The 23,592-nt window shown below is 34.8% G+C and overlaps 1 protein-coding gene across 1 annotated transcript; it reads right to left on the reverse strand.

Moving 5' to 3' along the window:
• Positions 1 to 888: 888 nt before the first annotated feature.
• On the reverse strand, positions 889 to 17,802 carry LOC142149655 (uncharacterized). Its single transcript, XM_075204971.1, has 2 exons — positions 16,891 to 17,802; positions 889 to 1,308 (listed from the first exon to the last, which is right to left on the reverse strand). The coding sequence occupies exons 1-2, from the start codon at positions 17,800 to 17,802 to the stop codon at positions 889 to 891; spliced, it is 1,332 nt and encodes a 443-aa protein (XP_075061072.1).
• Between the last annotated feature and the right edge of the window lie 5,790 nt (positions 17,803 to 23,592).

Here is a 23,592-nt window from a genome sequence, read left to right on the forward strand (position 1 = left end):
ATATGAAAAATGCCCCCAAGTCCCCTTGCCAGACCCCTCTAGTCTTCTCTGACATATAACATGGCCTTGCTGTTATATATAACACTTGCTAGATTGAAAAAAAAATAAAACTGCATATCCCCTATATGGATATTATGGTGATAGAACAACATAACTTGCTTATGATACATATTCTACATTCAGATCCTCAGGGTGACTCTTGTGTATGAATCTTCTGGTGAGTGACAAGTGCTCTTCTTTCAATTTAACACTTGCTGCTCCTGTGTGAATCCTCTGATGCTGTATAAGAGCTGGCTTGTGGGTAAAACTCTTGCTACAGTCAGAGTATTTAAATGGTTTGTCTCTTGTGTGAATCATCTGATGTGCAAGAAAACATGAATTATGAGTAAAACACTTGCTACATTCAGAGCATTTGAATGGTTTCTCTCCTGTGTGAATCCTCTCATGTCTTACAAAACTTTAATTTTTGGTAAAGCACTTGCTACATTCAGAGCATTTATATGATTTCTCTCCTCTGTGAATTCTGTGATGTGCATCAAGATTTGACTTTTTGGTAAAACACTTGTAGCATTCAGAGCATTTAAATGGTTTCATTCTTGTGTGAGTCCTCTGATATATGGTCAGTTGTGATTTATAAGCAAAACTTTTGAGACATTCAGAATATATATAGGGCTTCTAGCACATTATTCACCAGCAGCTTATTTGTAGAAGGTTTCTTTTATTAAAAAAAAAAATAAGACATTGTAAATCCAAAAGAGTTTATTAGGAACTGATGTTTGTAGTCTGTATGACATCTAGATGAGACTATACTTTTGGAACACTCATGTTCAGAGTACAAAGTCCTTCCCCAAAATGTCTTCTGTTTTTAGTATGATCCTGTTCATTAATTCACCTAAGAGAAAAAAGTGTGTTAATGGTTAATTTAAATGGGTTCTCTCCTGTGTGAATCCTGTGATGTTTTACAAGATCTGATTTTTGGGTAAAACACTTGCTACATTCAGAGCATTTGAATGGTTTCTCTCCTGTGTGAATCATCTCATGTCTTACAAGACTTGAATTCTTTGTAAAACACTTGCTACATTCAGAGCATTTAAATGGTTTCTCTCCTGTGTGAATCCTCTGATGTGCAACAAGATGTGAATTCTGGGTAAAACACTTGCTACATTCAGAGCATTCAAATGGTTTCTCTCCTGTGTGAATCCTCTGATGTGCAACAAGATGTGAATTCTGGGAAAAACACTTGTTACATTCAGAGCATTTAAATGGTTTCTCTTCTGTGTGAATCCTCTGATGTGCATCAAGATTTGACTTTTTGGTAAAACACTTGTAGCATTCAGAGCATTTATATGGCTTCATTCTTGTGTGAGTCCTCTGATGTAGTTGTGATTTACAACCAAAAACTTTGTGACATTCAGAGCATAGATAGGACTTCTAGCGTATTAGTTACCAGCAACTTATTTCTAGAAGGTTTCTTCTATTAAAAAATAAAATAAGATTGTGAAAATTCAAAAGAGTTTATGAAGAACTGATGTTTGTAGTCTGTATGACATGTAGATGAGACTATTCTTTTGGAACACTCATGTTTAGAGTACAAAGTCCTTTCCCAAAATGTCTTCTGTTTTGAGTGTGATCCTGTTCATTAATTCACCTAAGAGAAAAAAGTTTGTTAATATTTAGAAGCCTTATACAATAATTAATCTACTTTAACAAAAGTAATGTTTGTACAGAAGACAAATATATTTTATACACAAGCAATTATGACCCAACCATTTGCAATTGTTTTTAGTCTTGTGTATATTGCCACATATATTCATAAATAAAACTGTGGAGACTTATCTGTACACTCACAGATGACAATAAGCTGTGATACATCCCTATAGGAGATTAAGTACTCTCCACATACTCACTGTTACATTAGAAGAAAAACAGATCAAAATGAGGAAAGAAATCTTGTTTTTCAATATTTACTAATGATAATACAAATTACAGAATATAAAAAGAACAAATGATTACCCTAATAATTATAATTCTGTTAGGTTGCATTGCTAACAATACAAACATTGTAAAGACATAGACGCACCACACATATATAACAATACGATATCTACAACATAATATATGCGCAATTGTGTTTATGTATCAATAAAATTACCTTACTCTGGTGATTTCTGCTTCTATCACTTTCTTTCCTGATCTTTCTAACTATTCCATCCTTCCAGCTCTGCAGCCACCAAATCACTAACACTGGGCTGATAATGCCTATTTATAGACATTCCTCCCCATCTCTCTTTAATAGGTCCCAGGATGACCAAAATATATTCTCAGACTGTTTCTTTCCAGGTCTCTCACTTTCTTGGCATGTAAATGATGTATACACATTTCTAAAATCCATTACTATAAAAGAAAATTCTAATTAGACCTTGACTCATGGTAAAATCTTGCATTCTAATTAGATTATCATAGTATCTGACTTCCTGTTATGTCAACAAATGGACCTTTTGTTTTTTATGTATCTATGTATTGTCTAGGCAGCCCTAACTGATTTCAATGTGATTCACTGTTAAAAATAAGCCATAATATAAAGTATTATGCAATAAATACACGTTATCCTCAAGATAAAGACTCAGATCTTGTACATCTTCGACCAGCCAAGAACAGATTTACAAAATCAGATGAAGAACACTGAGTAAGGCGCTAATAATATGGGAAAGATACCAAGGTATTAAAAGTAGAATTAAAATTACATACATACATTCTAAATAAACACTGTGAAGGCTTTCTCTGTACATCCTTACAAGACACAAAGCTGTGATATATCCGCACAGGAGATAATGGACTCATCACCTACTCACTATTAATGAAGCAGTTTACATATTTAGTTGTAGGTGGTGCTCCCGTGAACAAAATAGTCAATAAGTTCACTTAAGAGGGCACTCTGGAGTCACATAATATATTATTTTATATATAGTATAACTTATATTGTATGCTATATATATATATATATATAAATAATATGGGGTAATTCCGCAATATAGTGTTTGGACTTTAGAGTACATAATCATCTCTATTAATAGACATATCATATTATGAAGAAAATTGGGTGCATGGTTTATAGTGAAGCAATAATTAAGCTATTTGCTGACATTTATCATATGATGGCCCTGTAATAATTTATCCAGTTAAGTTAACCATTGTTTTTATATTTCTTTACTGTGATAATTCTAAAATGCTTCCTAGTATAGGCAGATCTGTCTGTTGTTACTATTATTCAGTTTAAAGCAAATATGTATTATTCACACATGATAAAGAGATGACATCGGTATAAATACCAGTAAATTATCCCAGTTATTCTCATCCTTTTTCCTTATTTTATGTGTTTCTCTATGAGGAGCTCTCCCAGGACAAAGTGTTACTATTACAAGAAGAAAAGATAAATGATCTCAGTATTGAAGACTCTCTCAGTCCTCACTAATGTTGTGACAAGAAAAAATCGTTTAGAACAAATATTTATTTATATCTAGTTTTCCCAAACAATCTTTTACAATGAAAATGATAATGTGATCAGTAGTAATAGAAGATATATGTGAGAATGTAACACAGGGGGAAGGACGTCTCCCCTTAGGTCATTGTTAACTAGTTAGTGTTCTACATTTTTTAAACAATGTTGTATTACATTTACCTTAGTGGTGCAGTGTCTCCCACCAATAATCTCTTATATAATTATAGGGTTCAGGTCACTTCTTACTTTATATCACATCTGACAGCTTCTGCTATAGTAAGTAGAATGATTTCCATTTATTCCATAATTCCATATAAAAAGCACTAAGATAACAATTTTCAACAGTGTAAAACACTTCTCTATATAGTGCAAAATAAAACACTTCTTGCTCAGTCTATTAATCTGGTCACAATCATGGCCCCTTATGTCTGATATGGGGGAATCACTGATACAAATACATAGAATATGGAAGTGATAACTTGGTAACTACCTCAGATTGTAGTGATACATTTTTTAATACTACATAATTATATTTTGGACACCTGAAGGGATGTAGTTTGGACACACACTAATATACATGACTGTGAATGGGAATTTTCTGAGAATCTATAGGAAGATAAGAATGTATAAAACAAATTTTCAGAACATTATCTGAGAAATAGGCTTTCCTGTTAATGGTAATTACCTCTTGGAGAAAATACACTATCTGGAGTAATCATAATGTTATGATATACAGTATATATATTACACAAATTACACAAGAGTACTGGTAGATATATATATATATATATATATATATATATATATATATATATATATATATATATATATATTACACACACGATACCACAGTACTGATAGAGAATATAGAAAATATTACACACAGGATACCACAGTACTGATAGAGAATATATAGATATATTACACACATGATACCACAGTACTGATAGAGAATATAAAAAATATTACACACATGATACCACAGTACTGATAGAGAATATATAGATTTATTACACACATGATACCACAGTACTGCTAGAGAATATATAAATATAATACACAGATGATACCACAGTACTGATAGGGAATATATATTATTGCCAAACTATACTTATTATCATGTATACAATGGTTGGCTCATAAAACTATTTGAACCATTATCTTAAGCAATTGTGCAACAATTGTTGACTTTTATAATTATGGGAGATCTAAATTTTTCCCGTCCTTTCCTATATGACTCATACAATTTAGGTGAAAATCTAGAAATGTCCATAAATATGTTTATGTATATATTGCAAACATACTGGTTTATGTATATCTAACTACACTGCAACCATAGGAGAAAGCAGATACATATAATATACAGTGTATTATCAGGAGATTTAAAGTTCAACACATGTAACACAGCTTTGTTTTACAATATAATATTTACTAATAGATAATACAATGTACAGAATATACAATGCACAGTAATATACTATATTAATTATAATGCTGTTGGATTGTAATAATAACTATATAAACATTGCTAAGACAAAAACACATCCCATATTTACAAAACAATATATATAATATAACACTTTTAAATGTTTGTGTATATATCAGTATATTCTTACTCTGAAGATTTCTCCTTCTATCTCTTTCCCTCCTGATCATTCTTACTGTTCCATCCTTCCAGCTCTCCAGCCACCAACTCACTAACACTGGGCTGATACTGCCTATTTATAGTCATTCCTCCCCATCTCTCTTCAATAGTTCCCGGGATGACCAGAAGGTTCTCAGACTGTTTGTCTCCAGGTCTCTCATGTAAATCTCACTGACATGTAAATGAGGTATAAACATTCCTAAGGTCACTGACTTCAAAGGAAAATACTAATTAGACCTCAGCAGGTGGTAAAATCTCACATTCTAATTAGATCAGCACAGTCTGGACCTTTCGTTTAGGATTTGTCTATTGTGTAGGCAGAGAGTGTGAGCAGAATGTCCTATTGTACATATCAGCAGTAACTCTGATATTAATTTTATTCATTGTTAAAAATACACTATAACAAAAGATATAAGTAAATTATTTAATTTAAATGAAATTGTTAAGGCAGATTATTGAGGATATTCATCTAAATAAAGCCAGAATGATACATATAGCAGAACCTCATTTATAACTATCAAATCTATTTAATACACAATAAAAAAAACTCCTTTCAATTGTTATAAAGCAGATGATAGCACCCTCAGGAAAATGATTGAAAGATTTATGTATACAATTATTAGAACTAGCTGTTAACAATGATCATATATCAGGTAACTTAATGTCACCTGGGTTCACTGTGCAATGTCATTCCTGGAATCTGGGATTGAAAACAGACAGTCAGTCTACAGGTGATAAATGTTGAGATCTAAAACCCTTCAATTATCAGAGTTCTGCCTTAAAATAACAGGGAAAAATAGGCTCATCATAGATATCGAATTTCATAAATACTGAAAGCAGAGATCTACTTCTGAGAATAATGTGACCAATCCTTATGGAGACTGTAGTAAGAACCTTCATCATCATCAACATTTATTTATATAGCGCCAGCAAATTCCGTAGCGCTTTACAATTGGGAACAAACATTAATAAGACAATACTGGGTAATACATACAGACAGAGAGGTAAGAGAACCCTGCTCGAAAGCTTACAATCTATAGGACAATGGGAGTTAGAAACACAAGGGCATGTGCTACATCATATTGCACAATGGACCAGCTAGACTGCAAAGGTAAAAGTACTGAGTGTGCAGTGTGTGTGGCAATGTTGGTCAGAGGGTTGTAGTCTTGCGTTAGCAGTGTAGAGGATGGCAATAGGGTAATCTAGGGAAATTAAGATAATAGTTGAGGAATATCATAACCTTGTCTGAAGAGGTGGGTTTTCAGTGAACGCTTGAAGGTTTGAAGACTAGAGGAAAGTCTTACTGTGCGTGGGAGGGAATTTCACAAAGTGGGTGCAGCCCGGAAAAAATCCTGTAACCGAGAATGGGAGGATGTGATGAGAGTGGAGGAGAGACGTAGATCTTGTGCAGAACGGAGGTGTCGAGTAGGGAGATATTTCGAGACAAGTGAGGAAATGTATGTCGGTGCAATTTTGTTGATGGCCTTGTACGTTAGTAGAAGAATTTTATATTGACACGTTTCTGTGCTGTTGGACTTTCATCAGAAGGATGAATCCAAGTGACACAGTCTCAGTATTTATATGTGATGTATTCAATCACATCTGATCACTAATCACCTGTACAACGGAAAGACGAATGTCCAACTTTGTAAGGATTGCTGCAAACCTCTTTGATATTTAAGATTAAAATTCAGAACATATATAAGTATTAAAAGTTTTTTTTTTACATGTATTAATGGATCTGACTTCTTTCTACCAGCAAAATATCAGTAAAACAGATAATCACATATGGAATAATAACAGCTCAGAGTAAAGAACAGATTATCAGCGTATGTAAAAATTTGTGAGAACAGAGAAACTCTGATTAGAATAATCAACCAATGTAATTTGAACAAGAGTAGACGAAACAACTGTGACAAGAGGCACAACTAAATGTATCACATATATGTATCACAATAAACTAAGTGGAGGCAACAATGTGTCACATTACATCACATAAATACAATGGGAGCGTCGATGTATCACATGTGTCAGATGAACTAAATAAACACGTAAGTCAGCGGCAGCAGATAAACAGATGATCCTCAGTCAGCCACAAGTCTACATTGGTAAAAGGCAACAGCTAGAGATTAAATAACATCTACCGGTTAAGTAATATAGAAGATCTAATACAAAATACAAAATATTAATAGCTAATCAATGGTTTTTTTCATAGTAAGATTCAGACACATTAATTGTATGACTTACAATGCAGTTTGCTAGTAATTACACTAAGGCAGAGAGTTTGCTATTCAATTGCTATCAGTACTAGCAGGACCTCCTGTGCAGGGCCATTACATTAATATTACACTCATTATACCACAGTACTGATAGAGAATATATAGATATATTATACACATGATACCACAGTACTGATAGAGAATATATAGATATATTACACACATGATACCACAGTACTGATAGAGAATATACAGATATATTACACACATGATACCAGAGTACTGATAGAGAATATATAGATATATTACACACATGATATCACAGTACTGATAGAGAATATATAGATATAATACACACATGATAACACAGTACTGATAGAAAATATATATATATATTACACACATGATATCACAGTACTGATAGAGAATATATAGATATATTACACACATGATACCACAATACTGATAGAGAATATATAGATATATTACACACATGATACCACAGTACTGATAGAGAATATATAGATATATTACACACATGATACCACAGTACTGATAGAGAATATATAGATATAATACACACATGATACCACAGTACTGATAGAGAATATATAGATATATTACACACATGATACCACAGTACTGATAGAGAATATATAGATATATTACACACATGATACCTCAGTACTGATAGAGAATATATAGATATATTACACACATGATACCTCAGTACTGATAGAGAATATATAGATATATTACACACATGATATCACAGTACTGATAGAGAATATATAGATATATTACACACATGATATCACAGTACTGATAGAGAATATATAGATATATTACACATATGATACCACAGTACTGATAGAGAATATATAGATATATTACACACATGATACCACAGTACTGATAGAGAATATATAGATATATTACACACATGATACCACAGTACTGATAGAGAATATATAGATATATTACACACATGATACCACTGTACTGATAGAGAATATATAGATATATTACACACATGATACCACTGTACTGATAGAGAATATATAGATATATTACACACATGATACCACAGTACTGATAGAGAATATATAGATATATTACACACATGATACCACAGTACTGATAGAGAATATATAGATATATTACACACATGATACCACAGTACTGATAGAGAATATATAGATATATTACACACATGATACCACAGTACTGATAGAGAATATATAGATATATTACACACATGATACCAGTGTACTGATAGAGAATATATAGATATATTACACACATGATACCACAGTACTGATAGAGAATATATAGATATATTACACACATGATACCACAGTACTGATAGAGAATATATAGATATATTACACACATGATATTCTCTAAAGGCAGTATTTACAGAGAATATATAGATAAAATACACATAACTTTACACCACAGTAATGTTAAATAATATATATTATTGGTAATCTTTATTTATTATCATGTTTATTTATTTATTCGTTTGTTTATATAATTACCAAGATATATATATATATATATATATATATATATATATATATATATATATATATATATATATATATATCAATGGTTGGTTTGTGAAACTATTTGGGTCCAAATTTCAAGTAATTGTGCAACAAAAGTTGGATTTTAAGATTATGGTAGAGCTAAATTATTGTTGTACATATATTACAAATGTACATTATTATTTTGTCATGTAAACCTCTTTGACTTGTAAATAAGATATAATAATTCCTAAGGTCACTTACTGCAAAGGAAAATTCTAATTAGACCTTGGCAGATGGTAAAATCTTCTAATTAGATCATCGCAGTCTCTGACATCCTGTTATGTCAGCAAATGGACGTTTTGTTTAGGATTCACCTATTGTCTATGCAGAGGGTGTGAGCAGATAGATCTGTTCTATATATCAGCAGTAACTCTGATTTCAATATGATTCACAATAAAAAATGAGACATTACACACACATATAAATCTCCAATGATTATGTTAATATTTTAACACAGTGATGTATGTTTATATTTAGTGTAGGAATTGTCCAGAAAGGGCAGAGTTCAGTGTGAGTTGGTCATCTTTTCAGTATAGAGTTCAGCTTGAATATCATTAATAATGTCATTGGTGAGTACAGAGGATCCTGTGTTTATGTAAATAGATCCTGTATATTACAAGCAGAACAACACTCAGAATGAGCGCAAAATCATAGTTATTCGGTTAATCTAATTGATTAACGAGTTGATACAAAAGTCCACAAAAAGGGGCAAATGGAGAAAAGGAGGATCTAATTAGAAGATTTTACCACCTGCTGAAGTCTAATTACATTTTTCCTTTGTAGTAAGTGACCTTAACAATATTTATATCTTATTTACAAGTCAGGGAGGTTTACATGAGAAGCTACTTTGATTAAATAAAACGTACACATTTTATGACACAACAAGTGACATAAGGACGACCTCTGGATTAAATTGTTTTCTCAAATGGATTAACCTAATAAATATTATTTTGTGCTCATTCTGAGTGTTGGTGTGCTTGTAATATACTATATTATGCTCCCTGCCTCTGCCCCGGATCTGTACAAGATACAAGTGAGTGTTGCTGCCCTTGTTATGTGTATAATATATAATATATGGTATAATATATATATTAAGTGATGTAACGCTATCCGTCCTGCTTCCCCCACCTCTCCTGTGTCCTATTACCTCTCCCCTGGTAACACTCACAGTAGACAGTTCCGCTTCAGAATATAATTCATACTCCTTACCTACAAAGCCCTCAAACACTTCTCTCCACACTACATATCCAACCTTATTTCCTCACACTCCCTCCCACCTGCTCCACTCAGCCAATAACAGCAGCCCAACCTCAGTACTGATTATCTCTTCCCACTCCCACCATCAGGATTTCTCTTGTGCTGTTCCCAACCTCTGGAACACATCCCCGCTCCCAATCAGACATTAATCAGTGTCAAAGCCTTCAAGCGTTCCTTAAAACTCATGTTTTCATTCAATCCTACCAGCCCCCCTCCTAACTCTCCCATCTCCGCATTCTCCACCTGTACTCACCCCACTCTGTTTCACCCACTCTATATCCACCCATCCCCTCTAGAATGTCAGCTCTCATGAGCAGAGCGGTCTCTCCTAGTGTTTTACATATATATTTATGTTGTTTTATTGTTTAAATTTACATAATCTTGTCACTTTTTTACTTGTCGTTTTGTCATAGTGTTGTATGTTCTAACCTCCTGTGTGCAATGCTACAGAAAAGTTGTGGTGCCTTATAAATAAAAGATCATAATAATTGAAAATAAATAGTGACCATGAAAGAGCATAACTAATAAATGTAATGTAAATTATAGCGACTACACTCAGCTGAAAAGGGCCGTTATAACATAAATGTGAGTGGCCACTAGAGGGTGCAGCTAGTGGATTGTGTAAAGTTACTTGGATGCATAGGACTGAGGTTATCATATTCAGCTGCATAACATTCTGCACATATATAGGATCATGCACCCTCTACTGTAAGTCATAAGGACATTAGAAGTCACCAAGGTGATCCACAACAATATAAGGGCACAATGCTGAAAGCAGGATACTTTTATACAAGACATATAAATCCAAGATGACAACTAATATCCTTAATAACATACAGTACATTTACATATTAGCACCACTTGTATATTATATTCACATCACACTCTCCTTCCCCCTCACATCTATTTTCCCTGGGAGAACCACAAACATGAGGGAGCACATGAATTTAATGTGTCCTTCATCTGAAAACATCTCTCAGCAGTGTAAAGATACCAGGGATGGTATCCACCAGTGGGTTCTCTAATCACTGGGGCACAACTCCAAAAGGGTGAAAGAAGTTGATTTTTATTTTAAAACTCACACAACACAGTGAATAGTTCCAGATTCCAGGAAGTAAATAAACCCAAAGCTTACAGAAGGCTCCGGGAAATACCCGCTAATTGTCTGTATCACTGATCTGTGGATTTAGCAACCATACAGTCTGTGACAGTGATTTGTGGTAACAACCAAGTCAATTGTCCTCTGTCGAAATAGGGAACAGTTCTGTGTCTCACAGCCTGGCATACTGACTAACACCACGGGCTAAAACGATGATGCAAAGAACAGACTGACAGAACCTGAATTCCTGCTCATCCTTCCAATGAAGTAGCACACTCTCAGTATACACCCTAGATGTATACCCTGCTGTAGTAATTTACCCCATAGTGATCTATATGGTGCTATGATGGTGCTCTGGGCTGATTTGGGGCTCTGCTTGTCCTATCTGTCCCTACACAATAGGGCTCACTGAGAACATAATCAAACTGCCTCCCAACCCACATAAGCTGGAATGCTTGTTATGTGCCAGTCATTAAACAATAAGCTCATATTATCTATGGCTCACACCTGGCTGCATTTTCAGAAACCCCTTGGTAGATAATATGAAAATATAAACATTGAATTACGCAGATAACTAACTTTTACCACACAATATCCCATGTATTATGTTCCTTATAAACAAATTTGTATAATCCTGCGTTCTTACACCAAGTTGTTACACTACTGCACAGTGTATGAATATTTTGCGGTTATACAGAAGAAAGGGGGTGTGAAGAATTTGTTTTTTGTAGTTTACTAGTGGGGTCACCCTGCTTCCTCCACAGAGAGCATAGCCATCTTGGTGGTAGCATTTATTATAGACTTTACCACCTCTGGCCAATATACTTCACCTCACGGTGATAAATTTAGAGATAACATGATGAAGGAGGCAGATCAATATTCCCTCTATGGGGTACAGCCAGCACTATTTATTGGAATCTCCTGCACATGGATACAAAGTATCCGCTACTGTCTAATGATCATGGTCACCTTTTTGTGTCTTACTGGACATTATGGCCAGTGATAAGAGGGGGGCAGAGGGAGAGGAGAGGGAGATGGAGATGGAGGGGACAGAGGAAGGTGAGAGAGGGTTAGAGGAGACAGGACAATGCAGGAAGACGAAGTCAGGGAGGAATGTGAGATTTTGTCATGACGAAAATTGTGTTAGTGCACAATATTGTTCCCTGCTACAAAATAATTTTAGGGAACCTGGCAGCCCGTACTCCGCTCAGGTGGCGTCATCAATTATGGGGTTAAATATGTGAGGCCGTGAACGCGGTGGGGCCATTAAAACGGTCAGTGGCTCACTGCCGCAAAAGATTTTCAGATATAAAGAGGAGCCTTAAGGAAAAAATGGCTGAGGAAAGGAAGGCAGCAAGACGAGCAGGTGGTGGATCCCCCACTTTGTGTGGAATACACTACATATGAGGAGAAGCTGTGGGAGATATATGCCCCGGGAAATTGTAGAGGGGGTCAATGTGCAGGATACAGATGCACCTTCATTTGGCCAACCAGCTGGTGAGTTATTTGCAATTTGTCCTCTAACAGTTATGCAAGTACACGTGACTTTTTATAAAAATTTATTTGTTTTTTCCAAAAACATTTTTCAAATATACTGTATATATTTCAAATGATTGTCGCTGCAAAATACTTTTTTATGCTTTTTATGCTTTTTCTAATACATCTAGATTCGCCTGTAAGAAACTCCGCTCCGAATCCAACGTCTACTCCTCCACCTTCTGTGAGGGATTGTGCCCCTGAAGAACAAGCAGGTGCGTGTAGTCTGTTTGGGGGGATAAACAATGGTGTTAGATGTTTTTATGTGCAATGTTGGTGAACATGTTATATATATTGATTTTTATATGGTTTGCAATGAAAACATCATGTACTACACAGAGGGAGAGCTAAAAAAGTAATAGCTTACCCAAGAGCACTGCCTTGCAGTATTTTGCTGCCAGCACCATCATATTTGTGTTTCCAAAAAATTTGCTTTTCTATCCCCCTCACCCAAACATAGTCCAAATGTAGCAACACTACAGAACCCCTGTGGTGCCTCATAAATAAAGGATAATAATAATTTTAGAAACAGAGTGGCCATGAAAGGGCATAAATGGCAAATCTAACAGAGCAAAGAACCCATAAGTGAAGCATATGAAAGCAACCAAAAGTAGCTGACAACCCTCATATAATGTGAAGAGTGTCATTATGACATAAATGTGAGTGACCACTAGAGGGTGCAGCTGGAGGATTGTGTCACAGTGGAAGTATAATACTTTTATATAAGACACATAAAGCCAAGGTGACTACTAATATCCATATTACAGGTAAATTGTACAGCGACGAATAAAAGTCTCAAAATTCAAAGATTATTTTATGAGATCAGTAAATATGCCTCGTTGGAATTTGATGAATCCAAGTTTCTGCAACGTTCTTTTATCTAAGCTTGTTGACTCACAAGGAGTAAGCTTGGACTGCTTTATCATAGAAGTGCTACTGTGTATTTTTAAGGTTAACGTCTGTTAAAAATAGGTCATGAGAAGGACTGGATGAGCAGTGATCTAATTTGGTTCCCTAAATTTGACATTTTTAAGGTTGAAATTGTTCTAGGGCATTGATGCTGTCCTTGTGAGAGACCTCAAATGTAGCTTTGTGTACTTCTCAGAGTATCCCTGGTGGTAAGAACCGATTGTCATGATAAACTCTTCCCCTCCAAACATCTCTGACCACATCAAGAGATAGACCTCAGCTCAACCACAGAGCTCTACTTCTGACCTTCCACTCTCTCTCGCTCTTTAAACCTTTTTCCACTCCCATCTCTAAGACTTCTTCCAATCTGCTTCCAACCAATGGAATTCCTTTCAAAACTCATCTCTGCAAGCTTGCCTATCACACTCCCTCCTAGACCATCATGTCCACTCCAACTATTTCCTCTGTCGACCTCATTTACTCATGTCCTACCTGCATCAACTGTCTCTCATTACTCCCTCTCTCTAGAATGTAAGCTATCATAGGAGGAGTCCTTTATTCCCTAAACCTCATGTATGTCAATCTCACATGACTTTGATATGGCAAAGTCTTCTGCTGTTTGTTCACTCTCACACATGGAACTCATACTTGTATCCATACTAGCCGTATGCCAGCTCATGAGTATCCATGTACATGTTGTTATACTTAAATGTATTTATGTATATGTTAAAAAGTTTATTATATTCACATTTCTCATATCTGTAAGATGAACATCATATTTGTAAGCTGATTGTCCAGCACTATGGTATCTGTGGTGAACTATATATAAACAATGATGATGAAGATGAGGAATGTCGTCAGAAGTATTAAAATGAAATAAGTCTGTGATGGAGGCTTCAATTTCGAGAGCTAAAGATCAAATTAGAAGCAGTGATTAATCCAACCACATTCAGTAATGTTGTGGGACGTTAATGAAATGAAACGATAAGAAAATCCCTCATAACGTGTCCATAAAATTGGAACGATTTATGGGAAGGTTATCCATAATGGCCATTGCTATATGGGAGTGTTGGGTACAGAATAATTATTATTTTTTTATGCAAATAATGCAGCTCAAGTAGGGCAGTAATTTTATGCGATGCCCTGGAGGTGGTCTGAGGGTATTAGAGCTGATGGATATGTATATATATATATATATATAATGGATAAATGTGTGTTAAGTTTACCTCATTAGCCACCTTTACACAGTGAGTTGTTGTCGCTCTGGATGACCGGAGACAAGGAAAGACAGCAGCTAGCAGGGAATACTAGGTATGTTTTCTTTTACTCAGCAATTGCTGATTGTCAGTATGATTATGTGCCTGATTCATCAAGTCATGCAAACTGAAAGCAATGTGCGCTTTAATTTAAAGTTCCCAGTAATCGGCTCTGCAGACTCTCGAGTGCAACAATTAACCGATCTGAAAGACCTATTCAATTAATGTCACCTGCTAATAATATAGGCATTAATGATAAAAAAAAAATTAAAAAGTGTATTTTTATTTTTTTCCCCAAATGAAATTCATTTATTAGGATGTTTTTAATGTCTACTAATCATAAAATACACTTTTACAGTTCCTCCTGATTACAAACACATGTTATATCATGCATACGAGACTGTCATCACTAGTAATCAGGACTAAAACTAGTCCTGTAGCTGGAGCAAGAGATGCAGCTGAAAATCAAGTACCTGAGAGATTCCCAAAGCTTGACACGTGTTTGGCACTTACTGTAAAAATAATAATAAAATAAGGAGCACACTCATTCCCTGCCCCGTTCCCTCCAAGAAATCGTAACCTATAGTAAATGTTCTTTGTACATTGCTGCGTTTAGTTGTGAATGGTCCAGTTCTGGGCATGTGCAGATTAAGTTAGCGGTTTATACGCAAAAAATCGGCATTTATGTTCCCTGATGAATCCGACCCTGTGTTTATATTTCAGTTTAGGCAAAAAAACAGATAGCCAATACATTTGCTGTATGTTACTAATGTGTTCTTTGCTGTGTTTTCATTATTGGTTGTCATACTGTCAGCATGGATGATCACCTAATTATCACCCCTGGTTACATCATCTATAATGTAGAAGAGTGTACAGTGCTCAATACTACTGAATATAGATAATAGTTCCACAATCAAAAACAGAATCTCCACATTTATCAATGTCAGATTTTATTAAACATCAGTGTGATAGAAACAGCTGCAAGTAACATAAATGGTAATTACAGATATTGTGTGAACATGGTCCTTCAGTCTATATACAGGTCAGTGCTGTCTGATGACAATCACTATAGAGTATAAAAAAATACTTTTGATGGTACCCTGGGAAACAATATGTCCTTCCGGGAATTATTTAATAACATGGTGTGAAGAACTAGGATGTGCTGTAACCCATAGCAACCAAAAATCAACTATTAACAGTCCAGTGTCATAAAACCAGCAAATGTGATGATCTGATTGGTTGTTATAGGATACAGCAGCCAGTATTTTACATTCAACATTTGCCAAATAATTCTTTCTGAGTACATAATTGTTATAACAGAGGGAGATAAGGCAGTAATAGAAAAGTATGAGGGAAAGAATGTAGAGGCTATAACATAGATCAATAGATCAATAGTACTGAGAAGAGCTGCTGAGACTCAGCTCCCAGCACTTGCATGAGCAGAACAGCCGTATATTACAGAGATTAACAAGGGCTGACACGTCATTATTATCTAGATTTAGTTATATAGAGCTTTAGTTCATATCAGGAGTAACATGCCAGGTGGAAAGATGTCCCCAAGTCCAATAACCAGACTGCTCTAGTCTTTTATGGTTTATATCCTGTGTGAATCCTCTGATGTCTAACAAGATGCGATTTCTGGATAAAACACTTGTTACATTCAAAGCATTTAAATGGCTTCTGCCCTGTGTGAATCCTCTGATGTTTTACAAGATTTGTTTTCAGGGTAAAACATTTGCTACATTCAGGGCATTTAAATGGTTTCTCTCCTGTGTGAATCCTCTGATGTTTATCCAGGCTTGATTTCTGGGTAAAACACTTGCTACATTCAGAACATTTAAATGGTTTCTCTCCATTGTGAATCATCTGATGTCGTACAAGACTTCCTCTGTGGCTAAAACACTTGCTACATTCAAAGCATTTAAATGGCTTCTGCCCTGTGTGAATCATCTGATGTTTTACAAGATTTGTTTTCAGGGTAAAACATTTGCTACATTCAGGGCATTTAAATGGTTTCTCTCCTGTGTGAATCCTCTGATGTTTATCCAGGCTTGATTTCTGGGTAAAACACTTGCTACATTCAGAACATTTAAATGGTTTCTCTCCATTGTGAATCATCTGATGTCGTACAAGACTTCCTCTGTGGCTAAAACACTTGCTACATTCAGGGCATTTAAATGGTTTCTCTCCTGTGTGAATCCTCTGATGTTTATCCAGACTTGATTTCTGGGTAAAACACTTGCTACATTCAGAACATTTAAATGGTTTCTCTCCATTGTGAATCATCTGATGTCGTACAAGACTTCCTCTGTGGCTAAAACACTTGCTACATTCAAAGCATTTAAATGGCTTCTGCCCTGTGTGAATCATCTGATGTTTTACAAGATTTGTTTTCAGGGTAAAACATTTGCTACATTCAGGGCATTTAAATGGTTTCTCTCCTGTGTGAATCCTCTGATGTTTATCCAGGCTTGATTTCTGGGTAAAACACTTGCTACATTCAGAACATTTAAATGGTTTTTCTCCATTGTGAATCATCTGATGTCGTACAAGACTTCCTCTGTGGCTAAAACACTTGCTACATTCAAAGCATTTAAATGGCTTCTCTCCTGTGTGAGTCCTCTGATGTTCAACAAGAGTTGACATGTGGGTAAAACACTTGCTACATTCAGAACATTTAAATGGTTTCTCTCCTGTGTGAATCCTCTGATGAACAATAAGGTTTGATTTACATGAAAATGTTTTGTCACATTCAGAGCACAGATAGGGCTTCTCTTCTTTTAGATTCATCATGTGTTTTACAACAAATTAGTTGTAGAAAGGTTCTCCTATTCAGAAGTGAAGTTAACTGCTATACAGAAGAATTGATCACTCTAGTATATATGACTTGTAGGTGAGTTTTTTTGGTACACTCAGATGCTCAGAGAACAAGGACCTTTCCAAGATGTCTTCTGTTATTAATGGGAATCCTGCTCATTAATTCACCTGTAAGCAAAAAGAAAGCTAAAATTTAGCAGCCTAATCATTATATTAATGAAACTAGTTTAACAATAGTCATGTTATATTGGACATGGAATACAATTTTTTTTTATACTCTAACAACTATGACTCGGACATTGACCATTGTGTTAATTTTTGTGTACATTGAGACAGAAACATACATACTTAATAGAAAACTGTGAAGTCCTATCTGTACACTCACACAAGACAAGAAAGTTGTGATATATCCACAAAGGAGATAATAGACTTGCCACTGACTTACTATTATTAACAGTGTACATATTTAGATGTAGGTGTTGCTCACGTGAGTAAAATTCACAACAAGTACAAGAAAGAAAAAAAAGTGATAAAAATTAAGCACTCTGGAGTAATTTAAATATATATTTAGTAGATCATGTGGCAGCAACTTATAGGGTGGTCCTGTCCAGTACTAGTAAGGTGTATATAATAAAGTGACCACTAAGTGCATATCTACATATACTCACAAGAACAAATTTTGTGACACTAAGTGATTACCCAATATTAGTGATAAACAAATAAATATCAAATAAATAAACACTATACAATAGGCTGCTCTTTCCTTGACACCTGTTCCAGGTATATATCTTCAAAGAATCACACAAGAAAAAGCACAAAACAGTGCAAGAATAGCAAACAAATTTAAATAAACAGTGATGTGCTCTAAAAAATATCCGTGCACCAAAGGAAATTAGATATAAATCTTATCTGACATATCTGTTCTCCTCTGCAAGTATTTGGCTATAGAATCTCTTAGGAAAAGTTATGTTGTGCTTATAAAAAAAATGTAAGGAATATCATAGTGTAGCTCTAAGATTGGTGCTTTTTAAAGTGTGATTATATATACGCACACACATATATAAATATATTGTTAAAGATAGAAATATTGCCACACTAAATTCAGTATCATGTATACAATTGTTTGCTCATGAAAGTATTTGGACTTTGATCTTAATTGTACAACAAAATTTTGCTTATAAGTTTACGGTAAAACACATTTATAACAATACAATATCTACAACATAGTATCCCCTAATATTTGTGTATACTGCTGTTAGATTGCAATAATAACTATATAAACATTGTTAATACAAAAACACATCCCATGTGTACAATAAAATATCTATAACATAATACCTATAAATGTTTGTGTGTATATCAGTATATTCTTATTTATAATATAATTATCTTACTCTGAAGATTTCTCCTTCTATCTCTTTCCCTCCTGATCATTCTTACTGTTCCATCCTTCCAGCTCTCCAGCCACCAACTCACTAACACTGGGCTGATACTGCCTATTTATAGTCATTCCTCCCCATCTCTCTTCAATAGTTCTCGGGATGACCAGAAGGTTCTCAGACTGTTTGTCTCCAGGTCTCTCATGTAAATCCCATTGACATGTAAATGAGGTATAAACATTCCTAAGGCCACTTGCTACATGGGAAAATTCTAATTAGACCTTGGCAGGATCTTGCATTCTAATTAGATCTTCGCAGTCTCTGACATCCTGTTATGTCAACAAATGGACCTATTGTTAAGTATTCACCTATTGTCTAGGCAGAGAGTGTCAGCAGAGTGACCTGTTTTAGATATCTGCAGTAACTCATTTTAATATTGTTCATTCTTAAAAATGAACTATAATAAAATATAGTAATGTAAAAAAGATATTGCTCAAGCGCTGCAATTAATAAAGAGAGAGATGATATGTATGTGTTGTACTCAGCAATGATAAGTGATGGTTAGGGGAACAAGATACAAATATTTAACAACGTTATATAAAGTCATACAACATAATATGTTGCAGGTACATGGTGTCCAAATGTATGACTAGTTCAAATAGTATATAAATATACATAAACTGATTTGTAAAGGCAGATTATTAATAATATTCATCTAAATTACGCCAGAATGATAACACCCTTAAGATGGGTAAACACTACAAAAACTTTAGACCAATTAGTTGTCTCTAACGATTGTATAAACGACTGAAGTCCCGATCAGCAGCCGATTCAGGTGTACACACTGTACCCAATTACCTTCATATCTCTGCTCTTCATCTGTCATAACCATTGGCTACAAGTGACAGCTGACCCGGGTGTCGGTGGATAAAGCAAAATGCTCCATGAACTTTGTAAGATTCAGAAGCTAAGATGTTACTTTCCACACTGCTACATAAGATAACAGTGTTTCAGCAAAGACTGACTGCAGGTCAGACACCAGCTCCGTCCGCTGATACTGATGATCATGCCGGCACCTGTGACTTATGGTCAGACTCTCTGTGTCAGGAGTATAATTTATGTGCTGCAGTAACTTCTATAGACTTTGCTACAATTAATTTTAAGTGGAATCACATTGTTAGATTAATTTGAAGAAATATAATAACAGTTTAACAAAATAAATTGCCGAGGATCTAATGAGATATATTTTTACCAATTTTATTTAGTGTACAAAGCACCAATCACTTTCCAAAAATTCATATTATAATTTAATATTTCACTTGCAAACTTTACTAATTGGCCAGCACATAGGATATGAAATGTTTTTAATGAAATAAATTAAGCACATATTTTTTTTTCAAACTTAGTCTGTTAAACAGTGCCCTGATTCGCATCTTTCCCCCTTTTTCTTTATGTATCATGGCCAAAAAAATTCTGGGGAGCAGCTCTTAGTTAGAGAAGATTAAATATATGTGAGATGAGTTATCAGTCCACACATTAAATTGTATATGTAGGTGCATGGAAATATAAAAAAATAGATTATACACATAATACACTAGGTGGTGCAGAATTTGTCTTTGGTGCGGATGCTTCTTCTCTCTATCTATAGATGAGTAAACTACAAACATCTATCTCACACTCACTTTTAAAAAACAAGACTGTTCCCAGCACCAGGGATTGGTACCAGAGCTAACACTCTTAAGAAGCCTTCAGCTACTCACAAACACACCAAAATACAATCAAAACACAATTTATCCAAATTTACCTCACTGAAACATTACTTGCAAAAACATAGCGTTATAAACAGAAAGACTGTTTGAGACATAAATGATTCTGAGAACAAAGCCAGAATGTTACTAAATGTAATTTATTATGACAACAATTAGTCACAGTGCTTATTGGTAAATGGTTATTAGACTGGGAGATATTTTAATGGCGAGTGGGGAACATCATTTAAGACATAACACTTAATTCACTAAAATAAAGAAAATCTTAAAATGTTATTAAATGTAATTTAATATGACAACAGTCACAATACTTATTAGTAACAAGGTTATTAGACTGTGACCTTCTGTAATAGTAACAATATACTTAAAATTAAAAAGAAAGAGAAGGCAGGAAATACAGAATTGGATGCACATACTTTGGCATAGTAAAAAGCAGGAAGAATTGTACAAATTCTCAGGTGAAAGGATAATACCCAAAATTACAATTTTAGCAAGAAATAATGTAACATATACAGTGTCCAGTACTGAGGTCTCAGGGTATATTTTCATTTTAAATGCATGAAACAGAAAAAACATCAAGTATCCATATTCAGCATTGTACAACTCAGTTGTACAAATAAACTAGTTACCCATTTACAGAGAACGTCACCTCTGACTGTACAGTCCAGTCTCATTGCCTTTGATATTTCCAGTCACTGCATAGTATTGATTATTCTCACCAATATAATATTGTTTACATGATCTATCAATATTTAACGTTTTCTGCATCTGCACATTTCAGGGACAATGACTAATCCCTTATGCTTGTCTCTGCAGCACCTCTGTGGTGTCTCTAAATGCTGGAATTACACCATACTGACTATCAGTGGACGGCAAAGTTTTAAAGTGAGACATTTTTGTCTCCTTATCTATATCAAGTAAGTAATGTATGAGTAGGACAGCAGTATAATGCAGAGCTCTGCAAGAGCTGCCCTATTGTCATTGTGTGATTGTGTACTGCAGATTTATTTCTTAACACTTAGACCATCCCAGAGGGAAAATGCCCCAAGTCCCCTTGTTAGACCACTCTAGTCTTCTCTGACATTTAACAAGGCCTTGATGTTATATAAAACACTTGCCACATTTTAAATATAAAAATGATATATCCCCTGTATAAATATTATTTGATTCATAGAGATAACTTGTTGGAATTAGTGGCGCTATATAAATAAATCGATGATGATGATACATATACTACATTCAGATCCTCAGGGCTACTTTCATGTATAAATCCTCTGGTGACAAGTGCTTTCCTCTCAATTAAACACTTGCTACATTCAGACCATTTAAATGGTTTCTCACCTTCATTCCTGTGTGAATCTACTGATGTTTTGCAAGATCTGACTTTTGGGAAAAACACTTGCTACATTCAGAGCATATAAATAATTTCTCTCCTGTGTGAGATCTCCTATGTGCAACAGGATTTTAATTATTAGCAAAACACTTATTACATTCAGAGCATTTAAATGATTTCTCTCCTGTGTGAATCCTGTGATGTTTTACAAAATACCACAGTACTGATAGAGAATATATAGATATATTACACACATGATACCACAGTACTGATAGAGAATATATAGATATATTACACACATGATACCACAGTACTGAGAGAGAATATATAGATATATTACACACATGATACCACAGTACTGATAGAGAATATATAGATATATTACACACATGATACCACAGTACTGATAGAGAATATATAGATATATTACACACATGATACCACAGTACTGATAGAGAATATATAGATATATTACACACATGATACCACAGTACTGACAGAGAATATATAGATATTACACACATGATACCACAGTACTGATAGAGAATATATAGATATATTACACACATGATATCACAGTACTGATAGAGAATATATAGATATAATACACACATGATACCACAGTACTGATAGAGAATATATAGATATATTACACACATGATACCACAGTACTGATAGAGAATATATAGATATAATACACACATGATACCACAGTACTGATAGAGAATATATAGATATATTACACACATGATACCACAGTACTGATAGAGAATATATAGATATATTACACACATGATACCGCAGTACTGTACACATAACTTTACACCACAGTACTGTTAAAGAATATATTTTATTGCTAAACTATGTTTTCTATCATATTTATTTATATATATACAAGTTAACCCGTGCATGATACTCATGCATTTTTTTGTCAAATAATGTCAGTATACCAAATTTCAGGTCATTCGGATGAGCCCTTTCTGAGAAAATAGTTTTTTCCACAGACACACACACACACTAACACACGCCGCTACACATGCAGGGGCGGATCTAGAAAATGTTTGTTCCCCGGGGGGATGTTAGGGCGGGGCGATTTAGGCCCCGCCCCTTTCCGACTTCTGAGGCTGCCGGGGGCTGCACAGTATGTGCAGGTCCGCTCGGCAGTGACAGGCAGGGACAGTGTGCTGCCCGGCTGCTCTGATTGTGTTTAAAACACAGCAGCACACTGTCACTGCCAAACGGACCTGCACATACTGTGCAGCCGTCGGCAGCAAACCCCTGCCAG

Source organism: Mixophyes fleayi, chromosome 4 (assembly GCF_038048845.1).
Source record: "Mixophyes fleayi isolate aMixFle1 chromosome 4, aMixFle1.hap1, whole genome shotgun sequence".
NCBI lineage: Eukaryota > Metazoa > Chordata > Amphibia > Anura > Limnodynastidae > Mixophyes > Mixophyes fleayi.